Below are 17,733 nucleotides of genomic sequence, written 5' to 3'. Positions count from 1 at the left end.
CATATGGAATAATAATGAAAAACGGTTAAAAAATAAACCCATACATGTATACCCAGTGACATAAATCCAAATAGGCGGTTTTTCTATCACTTTTTTTAGGACCCAATGACGTCACTGTTGACATTCTTTGTGCACGGGCTTCGGTCGTCACTAGTTACTACAGTCACAAGTTATAAATCCCGCCCATTCATACCATTTCTCTCAAATGTCATTTTTAAACAGAGGTTGGGTTGGAGGAAGAGAGATGCTCAACTCGGCGGAAAAATTGGTCTCCCTCCAGCAGTTGGCGTCAAAGTCAATCAGTGTCGAATTTGGTCAACAACAAAAATGAATGGTTTATTTGATCGAATAGGAGTTTCGTAAATCTTAAGTTGTTACGAGTGTACTAATATAATGTAACGACCCTGGGTTTATAAGCGCGGATATCGACTCTGCCGCAAAAGCATGCTCGAGCGGCAGAGTCGATATCCGCGCTTATAAACCCATAGTCGTTACACTACTCCCTCCTTTCAAAGAGCACGTCCTCGCGTTAGCTTGCGACTCTACGTCTTACAGGAACGCGCTCACCGGCCAAGCACACGCACTGTCGTGGATGAAAGGTCCGATCCCACTTCTGACACCAATGTATTGAAACAGGCAGGGAGCAAAGAGAGGGTAGGAGGGAGCTAGACAGCCCGCCATGTGTCTTGTTTTGTACGCTTTGTACAAATAATAAAACGCAGAACTACAGGATGTTTCTTAACATAACTCTTTATTAACTAGCTACAACTACATGTTCGCCTATCTCCAACCACGATCAACTGACTATGCCCTAACCGTCTGGGTGGTCTTAACCAATCACTGCACAGTAGGATATGGCGGTAAAATGCATCCAATTATAATTCAGTATGTATTCACATATGAATATTACATCCCCCTTCTTTTAAAACAAAATACAAATGTTTACATATTCTAAGCTTTTCTTTTGAATACATGCTCTGTAGTTTGAACTCAAGGTAAGTGACCATTTATATTGCATAACACACCAACTGAATCAACATAGACTCTGAAACAATGATCCAACATACTGTTACTTTTAGAACAAGGGATTCTCAGCAACTCAGCTTTCACTGTAGAAATGACATCTTAACATTTCAAACAAATACAATACCAAAGCATTTCAAGTGAACTTTCAATAACAAGTTTACAGTCTGGAACTCTTTTAGGGCAGCGATCCGCCTACACCCTTTGACATTTCACAGGTCGAGGACAGCTCTGGGCTTGACCTCTCTTCCTGACCTTGTGCGATATGATGTTGAGCATGCTTCTGTGTCAGTCAACAGCTCTTGTGGTGTTGCAGGTAAGTATGGTGTATGTTGTGCTGTGTGTGTGTTTAGTCCATCACGTTCTCTTTCAGGGGAACAGTTCATCTCATCAGTGTGTTGTTCTTTTGTGTTCAGTAAGTGACGACGATTGCGGCGGTACACTGCTCCTTCTGCTGTGCGGACGTGATATGAACGTTCAGTGTCAGCTGGCTGGATGACGACTGCTGGTTTCCAGAGGCCATGCTCCTGGATTCTAACTGACTCTCCGTCGATCAGTGGTGGCAGTGGTCTAGCTGACCTGTCGTAGTATCGCTTTTGTTGTTGTCTCTGTGCACGTTTTCCATGCATTTCATTGTAGCTGACGACCTCAGGTTGCAGCTGCTGGTTGGTGCTGGGAAGGGTTGAGCGAAGTCTGCGGCTCATCAACAGCTGGGCTGGTGATTTGAAGTTGTCAACTGGAGTGTTGCGGTATTCAAGGAGACTGAGATAGGGGTCTCTCTTGTCTGCTTTTGCTTTGTCCATGAGTGATTTAGCAATCTGCACAGATTTTTCAGCAAGGCCATTACTTTGAGGGTAATGTGGGCTTGTGGTGACATGTGTGAACTCCCATGCTTTTGTGAAGGATTCAAACTCATTTGATTTGTAACAGGGCCCATTGTCAGATATTAAAGTCTCTACAATGCCATGCCTGGCAAAGGCTGCTTTTAGCTTGTGTATCACAGCTGCAGATGTGGTGCTGTGAAGCTTGTCGAGTTCGAAGTATCTGCTGTAGTAGTCCACTGTTACGATGTAGTCCTTGTTGTTCCAGGTGAACAGATCGGTTGCCACGACCTGCCAGGGTCGGTCTGGGATACAGTGAGGTAACATTGGCTCTTTGGTGTTTGAGGGGCGTCTTTCAAGACAGATGGTGCATCTACCAACAATGTCCTCTATTTGTTTGCACATTCCAGGCCAAAACATAATGTCCCGTGCTCTCTGTTTGCACTTTTCCATGCCCATGTGTCCAGCATGGATCTTTGTCAAAATCTCTTCTCTGAGACTGGTAGGAATAATTATTTTCTCTCCTTTGAAAATGATTCCGTTGATCTGTGATAGTTCATCACGATGGTTCCAGAATTCTGAGACGCTCTGAGGGCATTTTCTCCTCTCCTCAGGCCATCCATCCTGTATGACTTCCCTCAGCTGTGTGAGTTGAGAGTCCTTTCCTGTTTCTGCTTGGATCTCCTTCAGTTTTGTGTCACTAACTGGTAAGTTGCTGTACACAGTGTGTACTTGCATGTCCATGCCTTCACTGAGGCTGCTGTCCTTGTAGGTAAGAAACTTCCTGGAGAGTGTGTCTGCGACAGGGATGTCTTTGCCTGGACGGTGAGTGATTGTGAAGTCGTATTTTTGTAGTTGAAGGATCATTCTCTGTAGTCTTGGCGGGGCTGCAGCTAGTGGTTTCCTCATGATTGACTCAAGGGGCTTGTGGTCGGATTCCACAATGACTTGTCGTCCATATACGTACTGATGGAAACGTTTACATCCGAACAGAATGGCATAGAGCTCCTTTTCAATTTGAGCGTAGTTGATTTCACAGTCTGTGAGAGATTTGGAAGCGTAGCCGATGGGCTTTCCTTCTTGCAGTAGCACTGCACCTAGTCCATACTTCGACGCGTCCACTTGGAGTCTGAGCTCTTTGTTGGGGTCGTAGTAGGCAAGGATTGGTCCTGGTTCTCTCGTGATCAAGTCTTTCACATTCTGGAAAGCAATGTCGTGTTGCTTGTCCCAAAGAAACTCACTGGACTGCTTTAGCAGTTGACGCAGGGGTGCATTAGCATTGGAGAGGCTGGGTGCGAACTTGGATAAGTAGTTGACCATGCCAAGCACTGTTTCCAGCTCTGCACGGTTTTTTGGTGGCTCCATTTCTTTTATGGCTGAGATCTTCTGTGGATCTGGCTTGATTCCATTCGCTGTGAGAAGATGTCCGAAGTAGCTGACCTCTGTAGCGCCGACTGTGCTCTTCTCTGGGTTGAGCCGGACTCCTCTCTCGTGGGATCTTTGCAGCATCGCGCGGAGGTTTCGGTCGTGCTCCTCTTTGGTTCGACCATAGACAAGGATGTCATCCACAATTGCCACAACTCCGTCGAGGCCTTCGTACACTTCGTCAATCTTTCGCTGAAACTCGTCTTGGGCTGAGATAATCCCAAAAGGCAGGCGACGGAACCTGTAGCGTCCAAACGGTGTGTTGAATGTTGTGAGCTTAGATGACTCTTCTGTGAGCTTGATAGCCCAGTAGCCTGATCTGGCGTCCATGACACTGAAGTAGTGTGCTCCCGCTAACTTGTGTGTGATGCCATCTAGCGTCGGTAAAGGGTAATGGGGCCGTTTGATAGCCTTGTTCAAGTCTCTTGGGTCGAGGCATACTCGGAGCTTGCCTGTGTGTGGTTTCTCCACCACCACTAACGCGTTTACCCAGTCGGTCGGTTCTGTAACCTTGGTGACTATGTCAGATTGTTCCATGCATTTCTGAGACGCTCTGAGGGCATTTTCTCCTCTCCTCAGGCCATCCATCCTGTATGACTTCCCTCAGCTCCTTTGTGGACAACGACTCCCATTGTGTGGAGAGACATGTATTTTGTCAGTATATCCATCACAGGAGGTTGGTGATAACTGCTTACAAGCAAAAACTAAAGCAGGAAGCACCAGTGATGAGATAAATAAAAAAGTGGTCAGATGAAGCAGATGGTAAGCTACAGGACTGTTTTGCTAGCACAGACTGGAATATGTTCCTGGAATCCTACGGCATTGAGGAGTACACCACATCAGTCATTGGCTTCATCAGTAACCATACGCACATACCCCAACCAGACGGATTACCAGGACGTGTACTGCGAGCATGCGCTGACCAACTGGCAAGTGTCTTCACTGACAATTTCAACCTCTCCCTGTCTGAGTCTGTAATACCAACATGGGCACAGACCACCATAGTGCCTAAGAACACTAAGGTAACCTGCCTAAACGACTACCGACCGGTAGCACTCACATCTGTAGTCATGAAGTGCTTTGAAATGCTGGTCATGGCTCACATCAACACCATTATCCCAGAAACCCTAGACCCACTCTAATTTGCATACCGCCCCAACAGATCCACAGATGATGCAATCTCAATTGCACTCCACACTGCCCTTTCCCATCTGGACAAAAGGAACACCTACAGTTGAAGTCGGAAGTTTACATACACCTTAGCCAAATACATTTAAACTCAGTTTTTCACAATTCCTGATATTTAAGCCGAGCAAAAATTCCCTGTCTTAGGTCAGCTAGGATCACCACTTTATTTTAAGAATGTGAAATGTCAGAATAATAGTAGAGAGAATCTTTTATTTCTTTCATCACATTCCCAGTGGGTCAGACGTTTACATACACTCAATTAGTATTTGGTAGCATTGCCTTTAAATTGTTTAACTTGGGTCAACCGTTTCAGGTAGCCTTCCACAAGCTTCCCACAATAAGTTGGGTGAATTTTGGCCCATTCCTCCTGACAGAGCTGGTTAACTGAGTCAGGTTTGTAGGCCTCCTTGCTCGCACACGCTTTTTCAGTTCTGCCCTCAAATTTTCTATAGGATTGAGGTCAGGGCTTTGTGATGGCCACTCCAATACATTGACTTTGTTGTACCAAAGTGCGTTCATCTCTAGGAGACAGAACGTGTCTCCTTCCTGAGCGGTATGATGGCTGTGTGGTCCCATGGTATTTATACTTGCGTACTATTGTTTGTACAGGTGAATGTGGTACCTTCAGGCGTTTGGAAATTGCTCCCATGGATGAACCAGACTTGTGGAGGTCTACAATTTTTTTTCTGAGGTCTTGGCTGATTTCTTTAGATTTTCCCATGATGTCAAGCAAAGAGGCACTGAGTTTGAAGGTAGGCCTTGAAATACATCCACAGGTACACCTCCAATTGACTCAAATTAAGTCAATTAGCAAGCTTCTAAAGCCATGACATAATTTTCTGGAATTTTCCAAGCTGTTTAAAGGCACAGTCAACTTAGTGTATGTAACATTCTGACCCACTGGAATTGTAAATAATCTGTCTAAACAATTGTTGTAAAAAATTACTTGTGTCATGCACAAAGTAGATGTCCTAACCGACTTGCTAAAACTATAGTTTGTTAACAAGACATTTGTGGAGTGGTTGAAAAACAAGTTTTAATGACTCCAACATAAGTATATGTAAACTTCCGATTTCAACTGTATTCTACTAAACCAGAGTTCTAACAGCATTTTGAGAGCAATTACTGTGGATTGATAATCTAATTAAATTTGTCACTCAGACTGTAATTCCTGTTTTTGGTCTGTTTTTCTTTGCCTTGCTGTTTTCAGAATCCCTTTACATGAAGGGGTTGTGGATTCATCAGTGGAGGCTGCTGAGGACAGCTTATAATAATGGCTGGAATGTCACCAAACATGTTTTGGATACCGTTCCATTCACTCCAGTCCAGAACTTATTATGAGCCGTCCTCCCCTGGTATTCATGCATCAAAATAATGACAGACAAAAGCCAGGGGAAGCTTTATCACTATGACAAAATTGGTTTTCAAAAAGTTTATTTAGATGTTATTTCTGTCAATCTTTACCCTTGAAAATGAAAGAATAACAAGCAACATAAAAATAAAAAATTCAATGAACGTTCAATGATGCCGAGCATGACTAAGATATGGTACAAATACAAAGCAGCAGAAACAAATCACAGTACATTCATACAATCAAAATATGACATGCATATGACCACAAACAATATTCAGGGGCAAGCAATGTAAACATTTCCCCATAAAATAAGATTTGTTCCCCAGAGTAAAAACACAAAAAAGACAGTATGATATGACTTGTAATTCCAATGAAACCATATGCACACACAAGCATAATAATGTTATGCTTTGCATTGAAAGCTTGTGTTATGCATTGAAAGCTTATGTTATACACTTTCAATGCAAAACCACACATTTCATATATCACGACACTTCCCCTGGCAAAAGATATACAGGCTAGCGGATGAGAACAAACCCTTTCAAATCTAATCTGAATAGCACTGGTCATATTACTGTGATCAAACATACTGCAAGTAAGAAAATAAGTTTCTAAACTTGATAGTAGTACCTCATACAGCACAAGTCACTTTGACGCTTTTAAAACATAGCTGCATTAAAGAAATTCAAATTATTGTTCTTACAACCATTTCTTTCATGCAATTAAGTAACAGGATCATGAGGTTTGGTTAACATCAAGCCGCTAACATAAGTGACCGGTGAGATTGGTTAGTTGGACATGCAATACTTTTCTATACCTCCATAAGAACTAAACAGTAAACATAGAGCTGGTTAAGAGTTCCTGATTGGCTTTGCACGTTACATACAAAGGACTTTATGCCTTAGTGAGCCTGGGGTAAATAATTATTCAAATGAGCAGTATGGGGAGAAAATGGCATCTTTGATTTGTCCAATAAATGCTTGGCTTGGCTCATTTGAATCTATTTAAATATACATGTTAACTTCTCATCAAATGATTATGGTCGTGTTCCAGGCCAACTACAGACGTTGTAGACTGCGCAGTCGGGCATCAGATTGCTGTCATATGATGTGGTCAACTGATATGTTAAACACCAATCCAGGTGTTCTGTCATCTGTTATGTGTCTGCAATGTAGTCCGCCTGGAACATGGCCTATAATAAAGTGCATCAACCATCCTGCAGGAAGCCAGTACCCAGGCTGAATGGGGTAAACTTCTGAGCCTGCTGGGCACCAATCTCAGCCACATACAGAGCCCCCGTCTTCAGGTCCAGGTCCACTAGGTGGGGCTTGACGTCTTCAGCCAATTGGATGACACTGACCACCTGGCACTGACCAATCACACCCACAGGTGGAGCCTCCAGTAGGGAGATCTGATTGGTGTTCAGCTGCACCACCACAAAGTACTTCTGGTCTGGTGTCAACCTATGGGGATAATTACTTACACTGAGTGTACATAACATTAAGGAAACCTTCATAATATTGATTTGCAGTTAGCAAAACCAGTTAGTCCATGAAAGAAAACAAAATAGGACTGACAGGTAAATCTTGGGACTATCACTACCAACCTAACAGAGTAGGGTGCGTCCTCATTGAAACAGCTTCCCCATGTTCCAAGCCAGTCTCCAGTCACAGAATTAAACACCTGGATTCGCTTGTTTCCTCTGTCAGCAACCCACACCTACGCAACACCACAACACACACTTACCAAAAAATCCAAAGCTTACCATAAACCTCATAATCTGGCAGTGTGATTTAATTTGAAATTTTTCTTAAATAATATGCATTATAAAGAGGAGACGAGTGTATAAAACATTAGAAACACCTTCCTAATATTGAGTTGCACCCACTTTCCCCCCTAGAACAGACTCAATTCGTTGGGGGATGGACTATAAGGCGTGGACAACGTTACACAGGGATGCTGGCCCATGTTGACTCCAATGCTTCCCACAGTTGTATCAATTTGGACAGATGTTCTTTGGGTGGTGGACCATTCTTGATACACACAGGAAACTGTTGAGTGTGAAAAACCCTGCAGTGTTGCAGTTCTTGACATACAAACCGGTGTGCCTGGCACCTACTACCAACTACTACCAACTACTACTTAAATGTACTACCATACCTCATTCAAAGGCACTTAAATATTTTGTCTTGCCCATTCACCCTCTGAATGGCACACATACACAATCCATGTCTCAAGGCTTAAAACTCCTCCTTTAACCTGTCTCCTCCCCTTCATCTATACTGATTGAAGTGGATTTAACAGATGACATCTATAAGGTATCATAGCTTTCACCTGGTCAGTCTATGTCATGGAAAGAACAGGTGTTCCTAATGTTTTGTACACTCCGTGTATTTATGTAATGCCCAGCTTACTAAACTCTACTTAAATTAATCGCCTCATTTATTTTATTTCACCTTTATTTAACTAGGCAAGTCAGTTAAGAACAAATTCTTATTTACAATGAAGGCCTACCCGGGCCAAACCAGGACGACGCTGTGCGCCGCCCTATGGGACTCCCAATCACAGCTGGATGTGATGAAGCCTGGATTCGAACCAGGGACTGCAGTGACGCCTCTTGCACTGAGATGTAGTGTCTCAGACGGCTGCGCCACTCGGTAGCCCATATAATGCATATAATTGAAGAAAAGTTTCACATTAAATTACACTGCAAAATTATAATGAGGTTTACAGTATTTCTTGCACTTTGCACAATTCGTTTGCACTATGAAAATGTCACCATCAATCTGTATCAGGTACAGTTCTATAAAGTTGAGTGAGATGAGACTTGTGAAGCATTTCAACCACGAGCTGCCTGCATAGACATCACTTCACAATATTGGACAATAAAGTTTTGAACTTGAAGTTGTCTTCAACACAGCACTGCTTGTACAGCAGAGTCCTGCACAATGCACCTACCCTTTGATAGTTATCTACTGCCACACTATGGGGGATGTAGAACTGTGCAAGGCCCTGGCCCTTCTCTCCGTGCATCCATTGCACCTCCAGGTCTGTAGAGAAACCATATAGAGGTTATAACATGGATCACACCATGGCTACAGCATTATGTTATTTCAATGGGTAGTATCACCATTTTCTATGAATGGCCATACAAATAGAATTACCAGAACTTTAATGGGAATGTCCATTCTAGAAATTATATTTCCATGTAAATGGCATTTTGGAAGTGTGGCTCTGGCACAGAACGTAATGTTATAACCACAGAATGACATATAGAACTCATAACTTATTCTAGGCTCACTGTGGTTATAATGTCATCATCACCTTTGGACAGTTTGATGAGGCGGTTGTTAATCCCTCCGTCCCCGTCCACTATGTAGATCTCCCCAGAGCTGTGGACAAAGATTTCAGCGGGCTGGTCAAACTGGAGCGGGTTGACCCCAGAGCCGGCTTCCCCCATTGAGCCCAGCACCTGGAGCAGCTTGCCCGAGGGAGAGTACTGCTTAATGGAGTGACCATACGGGCCTACAACAGATTGGATAGGAAAAGTACAGTAGTCACTCAAAACACAGACTACAGCAGCGTTCTAAGCAATGAGATAGCAGACAGGTCAAGGAGGCTCATATTTTGGGAAATAGATGAGTGATGAGGTTGTGTAAAAACTGTTTTCTATTAGGCAAGGCACTTTAGCTGGAGCCATTGTTTATCAGCCAGATGTGTGTATGACTAACAAGGTAAATACACCGTATTTTGTCAATACTAACGTGTTTAGTACATAGAATACGTTCACAATAGTGCTCATTTTAGTTTTCCGTTGCAAAATGTTGTCCATTGCGTGTCCTAATGAACACGACCCAGGGCCCGGTTTCCCAAAAGCATCTTAAAAAGCATCTGCCTTTAAAAAGCAACAAATCCCTTTGAAAATGGCCTATGTGGCATCGATATGAGTCAGTTATTTTAGAGTCAAAATTGACTACAAAGTGTAAATAGGATGATTTTGGTCATGCAGTCAGTCTCGTCTAAAACAGAGTTTGGAACATCTGTGTCTCACACCGGTAAATTAAGGTTAAGTTTTGATTTGACAATGTCCATTTGCCCACTAACATAAGGTGAACATCTGCGGTGATTGCTCTCTATCCAATAGCATAGTCAGTGAGACAGATCTGCCCAGCAGCTCCGACTGTTTACATAAGACTACACTTCGTAAATGTTTTTACTTGAGAAATACTGCACCAAATACCTTGGTTAGATGCAAAATTGTGCATCTAAAACATCCTCGGCCAAAATGTAAAAATGTATTACAGATTTCATGAGTTCTTAGATTAATTCTGGGAATTTTGAGAAAGTGAAATAGGCTTCTGCATCTACAGTGTCTTATAGGGAACAAACATTAACCAAATGCGGAATCGGTCAAGAAACACACCTCTAAGACCGAAATCTAGTTTTCTAATGAGCGATAGAAATACACGTGCAAGTCGCCCTGTTCAGTGGCTCTTTATGGCTAAGTTCATCGTTAGAACCTTCGTAGGACCATCGTTAAATCTCTGAGTGGTTTCCCAAAACTATCGTTAACGTTGCACTTGAAAACACTCGTAATCTGAACCCTACATTAGACCACTTGTAGAACAGCTAAATGCGTTGTTAGATGCTTTTTTGCCCTCCCGCGTCACATACACAGAAGATCTCCGCTAAACGTAGAACCACATGGTTTATCCTTCTCTCTGTGACCTCAATAACTTCAGAACAAAGTTGACTACATAAACAAAGTTGCCAATGTCTTTGCAATTGATACAAACAAGCAACATATAAAAATATGCTTCAAATACAAACCGAGATGACTAAAAGATAAACAAGTAAACTATGTTCAATCAATTGAGTTCTATTTGCTACTTGTACGCTACGATCTGTAATTTGTCAAAAAATATTTAATGGTGCAGCCGAACATGTGCGCAACATGCAAAATCTGTGATTTAGAGCATTTTTATTGGGTAAGCATTAGAATATTTGCAGCCGTAGATAGTAATATCTCTATAGGAGCTGAAACGGCATCAGTATTGTGAAATACAGCGTATTCGGAAAGTATTCAGACCACTTCCCTTTTTCCACATTTTGTTACATTACAGCCTTATTCATCAATCTACTCACTCAGTACTTTGTTAAAGCCACTTTGGCAGTGATTACAGCCTTGAGTCTTCTTGGGTATGACGCTACAAGCTTGGCACACCTATATTTGGGGAGTTTCTCCCATTCTTCTCTGCAGATCATCTCAAGCTCTGTCAGGTTTGATGGGGAGCGTCGCTGCACAGCTATTTTTAGATTCTCTCCAGACATGTTTGATCGGGTTGAAGTCCGGGCTATGGCTGGGCCACTCAAGGACATTCAGTGACTTGTCCCGAAGCCACTTCTGCGTTGTCTTGGCTGTGTGCTTAAGTTCGTTGTCCTGTTGGAAGGTGAACCTTCGCCCCAGTCTGAGGTCCTGAGCAGGTTTTCATCAAGGATCTCTCTGTACGTTGCTCCGTTCATCCTTGCCATCGACCCTGACTAGTCTCCCAGTCCCTGCCGCTGACAAACATCCCCACAGCATGATGCTGCCACCACGCTTCACCGTAGTGATGGTTCCAGGTTTTCTCCAGACGTGACGCATGGCATTCAGGCCAAAGACTTCTATCTTGAGATGGGAGAACCTATAAGGACAACCATCTCCACAGAGGAACTCTGGAGCTCTTTCAGAGTGACCATCGGGTTCTTTTTTAGGAAGAGTCTTGGCGGTTCCAAACTTCTTCCATTTAAGAATGATGGAGGCCACTGTGCTCTTAGGGACTTGCATTGCCTCAGAGATTTTGGAGTTCCCCAGATCTGTGCTTCGACACAATCCTGTCTCGGAGCTCTACGGACAATTCCTTCGACGTCATGGCTTGGTTTTTGCTCTGACATGCACTGTCAACTGTGGTACCTTATACAGACAGGTGTGTGCCTTTCAAAATCATGTCCAATCAATTTCATTTACCACAGGTGGATTCCAATCAAGTTGTAAAAACATTTCAAGGATGATCAATGGAAACAGGATGCACCTGAGCTCAATTTCAAGTTTCATAGCAAAGGGTCTGAATACTTATGTAAATAAGGTATTTTTTTTATAAATTTGCAGACATTTCTAAAAACCTGTTTTGCTTTGTCATTATGGGATATTGTGTGTAGATTGATGAGGAAAATGTTTTATTTAATCAATTTTAGAATAAGGCTTTAATGTAACAAAATGTGGAAAAAGTGAAGGGGTCTGAATACTTTCCGAATGCACTGTAATTACAATGTTGAGGAAAGAGCTGAATGAAGCTGATCCGAAAGCAGCACTCCCTTCCTTTTGATCCTATCAGTATCGACACATACTCCAACGACGCACTTAGCAACCATTCTCTCTGCATGGTGTTTTGGGAAACGCATGCTACATCTTCAGCCGCTGTAGGAAAGGTGCATCGTTACACTCATAAGCTTAAGTTCCATCTCTATCGGAAAACCGGGTCTAGGTCTGCTGTGAGGCCTCACCGTTTCCTACGTCCGTGACCCACACGGTGGGGTTGGTGGTGGCATCGGCCAAAAAGATCCCATGGGGCATCTCCAGGGTGCTCGTGTTCCAGGCCTGTAGGAACTCTCCGTCTGTTGTAAACACCAGCACTTTTGGCACCGTCTCACCTCTCTGGGACATAGAAGTTTGGTTATTTAATACCCAATAGCCTACATTGCCATCTATTTTGTACAGCACATCTGTACTCAGCACTGTTTTTACAATGATAATGTTATGTTAATCTGTTTTTTTAAGCCTTGCTTTTTCTTTTCCCTTTGTCTCTTTAAGTTTTGTATCATAACACCATTGGTTATAAATCAAATACAGGACATCAAGATAACATACTGACCTGTGCAACATATACCACACCGGCATACTGGTTGACAGCCACTCCAAATACCTCGCCGCTGAAAAGCTCGGGATATTTGGGCCAGTTGATATCCAATTTGTACAGTGGTCGCCCAAGAAGTCTGTAATCTGGTTTTAGGTCAGATGTTTCCGATTGCTGCCAAAGAAACAAAAAACATTGCCTTATGCATTCTAATGGGAAATGATTGGTTATGCCTAATTATTTTGCTGTATTTGATTTACTGTTGATATGGATTGATATGTAATAAACTTGATGGTACAGTGCCTTCAGAAAAAGCATTCACTCTGCTTGACTCTTTCTACATTTTGTTGTGTTACAAGGTGGAATTAAAATGGATTTAATTGTCATTTTTTTGTCAACGATCTACACAAAATACTCTAATGTCAAAGTGGAATATATATTTTTTATACATGTTAGAATTTATGAAAAATAAAAGACTAATATATATTGATTAAATAAGTTAAATCAATACATGTTATAATCACCTTTGGCAGCGATTACAGCTGTGAGTCTTTCTGGGTAAGTCTCTAAGAGCTTTGCGCACCTGGATTGTACAATATTTGTACATTATTCTTTTTAAAATCTTCAAGCTCTGTCAAGTTGGTTGTTGATCATTGCTAGACAGCCATTTTCAACTCTTGCCATAGATTTTCAAGCCGATTTAAGTCAAAACTGTAACTAGACCTCTCAGGAAAATTCATTGTCGTCTTGGTAAGCAACTCCAGTGTATATTTGGTCTTGAATTTTAGCTTATTGTCCTGCTGGAAGGTGAATTTGTCTCCCAGTGTCTGATGGAAAGTAGACTGAACCAGGTTTTCCTCTAGGATTTTGCCTGTGCTTAGCTCTATTCCGTTTCTTTTTATCCTCAAAAACTCCCTAGTCCTTGCTGATGACAAGCATACCCATAACATGATACAGCCACCACCATGCTTGAAAATATGAAGAATGGTACTCAGTGACGTGTTGTGTTTGCCCCAAAGATAACGCTTTGTATTCAGGACATTACTTTGCCAATTTTTTTGCACTTTTACTTAAGTGCATTATTGCAAACAGGATGCATGTTTTGGAATATTTTTATTCTGTACAGGCTTCCTTCTTTTCAAGCTGTCATTTAGGTTAGTATGGAGTAACTACAATGCTGTTGATCCATCCTCAGTTCTCTCTTATCAGTCATTAAATTCTGTATCTGTTTTAAAGTCACCATTGGCCTCATGGAGAAATCCCTGAGCGGTTTCCTTCCTCTCCGGCAACTGCGTTAGGAAGGACGCCTGTATCTTTGTAGTGTCTGGATGCATTGCTACACCATCCAAAGTGTAATTAATAACTTCACCATGTTCAAAGGGATATTCAATGTCTGCTTTTTTTACCCATCTACCAATAGGTGCCCTTCTTTGTGAGGCATTTGGAAACCTCCCTGGTCTTTGTGGTTGACTCATTGCTTGAAATTCACTGCTTGACTGAGGGACCTTCCAGATAATTGTATGTGTGGGGTACAGAGATGAGGTAGTCATTAAAAAATCATGTTAAACACTATTATTGCACAGAGAGTGAGTCCATGCAACTTATTATGTGCCTTGTTAAGCACATTTTTACTCCTGAACTTATCTAGGCTTGCCATAAAAGGGGTTGAATACTTATTGACTCAAGACATTTGAGCTTTCCATTTTGTATTAATTTGTAACAATTTCTAAAAACAAGATTCCACTTTGTCATTATGGGCTATTGTGTGTAATGACAAAAAAATCTAGAATTAATCCATTTCAAATTCAGGCTGTAACACAACAAAATGTGTAAAAATTAAAGAGGTGTGAATACTTTCTGAAGGCACTGTATGTGCGGGGAGATGCAGACAGATGCATTCCATTGGGGGTAGGAAAACAGGATTTACCGTGTGTTTAAGTACCATATTTAATTAAGTTGTTTTCTATCGGTTGTAACTAAGTACTACCTTTGACCTGTTTAGCTGCCAGTATCAAATGTCTGCCAGTGTTGAGTAACAGATAAAGAATCTGTGACACTGTATGATTCTGTAGCAGCTGATATTGGGACTTCCTTCAAGCCTCTCAGGCTGGTGTTTAAAGAACGTTCTGTAGTGTATGGGCCAGACATTTTCATTAGTACTGTTCTGGAGGTGTCTCCTTGTTGCAACTTGTAATAAACCGGACAGATTTTTTATTGATATTATCAACGACTGCTTTCTTTTTTATTCACCTGAAAATCCCCTTCACACATTCCAAGATAAAAAAACATGTATTTATTCAGTTTCATGATGGTTCCCACAAACAAAGTTCCTAAACCCAGAGGCGCAACTAAGCAAAACTTCCGGGGAATGCTTGAGATCAGAACAAGCCGGGGTTTGGGATTTGAGAAGTCAATGACAGAAGTGAAATATTCTTCCTTAGTTGTTAATTCTCTCAAAATCTAAAGGCACAACCTAGATTCGAGCCAATGTCCTAAGTAGCTAAACAAGTTATTACTCCAACCTTGTGAAATTGACACGTTTTCATTTTGGTCAAAAGCAATTTTATATCGAAGGAGTGTCTTTAATTTTTGACGGCCTGCACATTCGCAGTTCGGCGCCAGACAACCTTTAGACCCGATTATGTTTTTCTGCATTAGCTTATCACAGACAGAAGGGGTAACCCAGACACGTCACAAGGCTATCAAGCTGAAGCATCCGTTTACAACGTTTTCTCACCACCAAATGTGGTAGTGAGTGGAAGTCCAGTCGCAGGTAGTGGGAGAGGATGGCACTAGGTGAAACTGGGCCGACATTCTGCAAATTTTCTCATCTATGAAAAATCTGATTTCAATCCATTTTTCTGTTCCCAAAACTAAAATTTCTGTTCAGAACACAGTGTACTAAGTTTTACGGAGTCTATGCTTTTCCAAAGTTGAAAAAAAAATGTGTTATTAGGAGTGCAAGGTCGAATTGAGTTTGTGCAGTTTTCATACTTCACAGGAGGTGTTCCCTAATGGAAATATACAAATTCATGCTCAAACCTGCCCACCTCCTTGCTTGTTCTGCCCACTATGCTTCATTTGCTCCCACTGTAAATGACACAGATTAACTATTTTTGGTTTAGCTAGCCAACGTCACCATAACATCGCCAACAAGCGTGATCGGGGATTTATATTGGAGAAGCAGTTTCTGCCTATCTTCACAGTACCACAGTATCAGTCATAATACCCATAAAACCTAGCGGTCAAACAGGGAAATGGTTCCCATCAAACAAGTGTGTTCGCAATACTCCCTTAATAAAAGACCTTCGCTTCAGAAATTAGAAAAAAAGCCGCAATATTACTGTATGTCCATTTTGAGATGCTGTGGTGAGTATACACTTCCTGAAAATAGAATTAATCAAAGATAACTCAAGAAATCTGTCATTAATTTTGACATTTTTTCAGAAGAGATCTTAGTTGCGCAATTTTACATCTAAGATGTTTGGTGCAGTAAATTAAAAAATGTGCATGAAAACGAGTCGTCTCTCATTGAATGACAACAAAGTCAAAGTCTTAATTGAACAATCCCTACTGTTGACCAATCACAGACAAAGGGGTGTAGACTTCGGCTTGCCACTATAAAAAAATGGGTGCCCAAACAGCCGAAAAAAACCTCACCGAAGTCCAAAACGTCACAAAATGTTGTCATATTATATGTACAAACTCTACCAAACTGTTTCGGCTGGAAAGCAAGCAGTCACCTTTACCCTGCCGTGACGTTTTGATAACCGTTTAAATCTCTCTAGTACAAGGTGATTTATCAATATATTCACCTGTATCCCCCCCCAAAAAATGAAATACTAGTTAGCTGCTAATGTGGCTATCATAAAGAACCACAAATACCATGATTGGAAGAGACTGCTGAATTGAGGCAAAGGTAAAAATGTCTGAATTAACTATCTAATATCTAAATATAGTAATGAATAAATTAGCTACATTTCTTTAAATTGACAATTCTGTTAACTGTCTTGCGCAAGTTTTAAATTGACATAATACCTGTTAGCAAAGGTGTCAGCTAGAGATGACGTGCAGGAGCTTGTAGGGATTTGTAGTTTTGCATGATGTCTACTTTGAAGCTAATTAGCATTTAAGAATTTGAGATTAAATAGAGCCGAATATATTGATAAAAATCACCTTGTCCGAGAGAGAGATTTACATGGTTATCAAAACGTCACGCCAGGGTCAGCCTACACAAAACACAGTCCTTACTTGAAGTGTTTCTAAAATCCCCAAAGGGTAAAATTAATGCTAGAAAACGATTGGAACCATTTCCCTGTTTGGCTGCTAGGCTTTATGGGTATTATGACACTTCCACTGTGGGGTTTTATACTGTACTGTCTTTGGGCTTGTTCTACATTGCATCCGACTGATTCATCTCCAAATCATTTTGCACAATAATTAACTACTCATTAATATTTGTAGATCAGTCAGTCACCATTTACATCATGGATTTGATGGTCTCAAACAGGGCCTTTACCACAACCCATCCCGTTGTTCAACTGGTCGTTCAGTACAAAGACGTACTGAATGCAGCTCAGTATTTTGACAGGATATCTTAACAGGACAGACAGGATCCTGTTATAAAACAGACAGTTTGTTCTGAACAGGGTTTTAAGTGAGAAATAATTTTAATCTATGTATTAGGGCACATATGACAAGTAACTATTGATTCTGGCAACTGTTAGCTAACTCAACAAGGACAAGGAAGGACATGATGCTGACAGTCAGCAAAACAGGTAAGTCAATACCATAAAAACAATTGAAAGGAGCTACGTACCTGTGAATTTATTGAACCATATAATACCACCATAAGCAGAAAAAGTGTCCCCATTGTCGTCACTATCAAACACAAATGATTTCGTCTTTTCATGGGGAAACCTTGAAGGTTAACAATCAAATATATCGGGCGCTTCCACCCAACTAAGTCTTTTCGTCTGATTCAAAGGTGCTAACGCCACTTCCTATTTTGATCACATGACGATGTTCG

At 41.5% G+C, this 17,733-nt stretch overlaps 1 protein-coding gene across 1 annotated transcript; it reads right to left on the bottom strand.

Annotated features, from left to right (window-relative positions):
* Nucleotides 1–5,874: 5,874 nt before the first annotated feature.
* LOC115154058 (NHL repeat-containing protein 3) lies at nucleotides 5,875–17,711 on the bottom strand. Its single transcript, XM_029699899.1, has 7 exons — nucleotides 17,524–17,711; nucleotides 12,723–12,878; nucleotides 12,355–12,505; nucleotides 9,136–9,336; nucleotides 8,770–8,861; nucleotides 7,418–7,530; nucleotides 5,875–7,274 (listed from the first exon to the last, which is right to left on the bottom strand). The coding sequence occupies exons 1-7, from the start codon at nucleotides 17,614–17,616 to the stop codon at nucleotides 7,019–7,021; spliced, it is 1,062 nt and encodes a 353-aa protein (XP_029555759.1). The 5' UTR covers nucleotides 17,617–17,711; the 3' UTR covers nucleotides 5,875–7,018.
* Between the last annotated feature and the right edge of the window lie 22 nt (nucleotides 17,712–17,733).

The sequence above is a fragment of the Salmo trutta genome, chromosome 19 (assembly GCF_901001165.1).
Source record: "Salmo trutta chromosome 19, fSalTru1.1, whole genome shotgun sequence".
NCBI classification, from domain to species: domain Eukaryota; kingdom Metazoa; phylum Chordata; class Actinopteri; order Salmoniformes; family Salmonidae; genus Salmo; species Salmo trutta.
The sequence above is the reverse complement of the archived record's forward strand: the minus strand, read 5'-3'. Positions and strand labels throughout refer to the sequence as shown.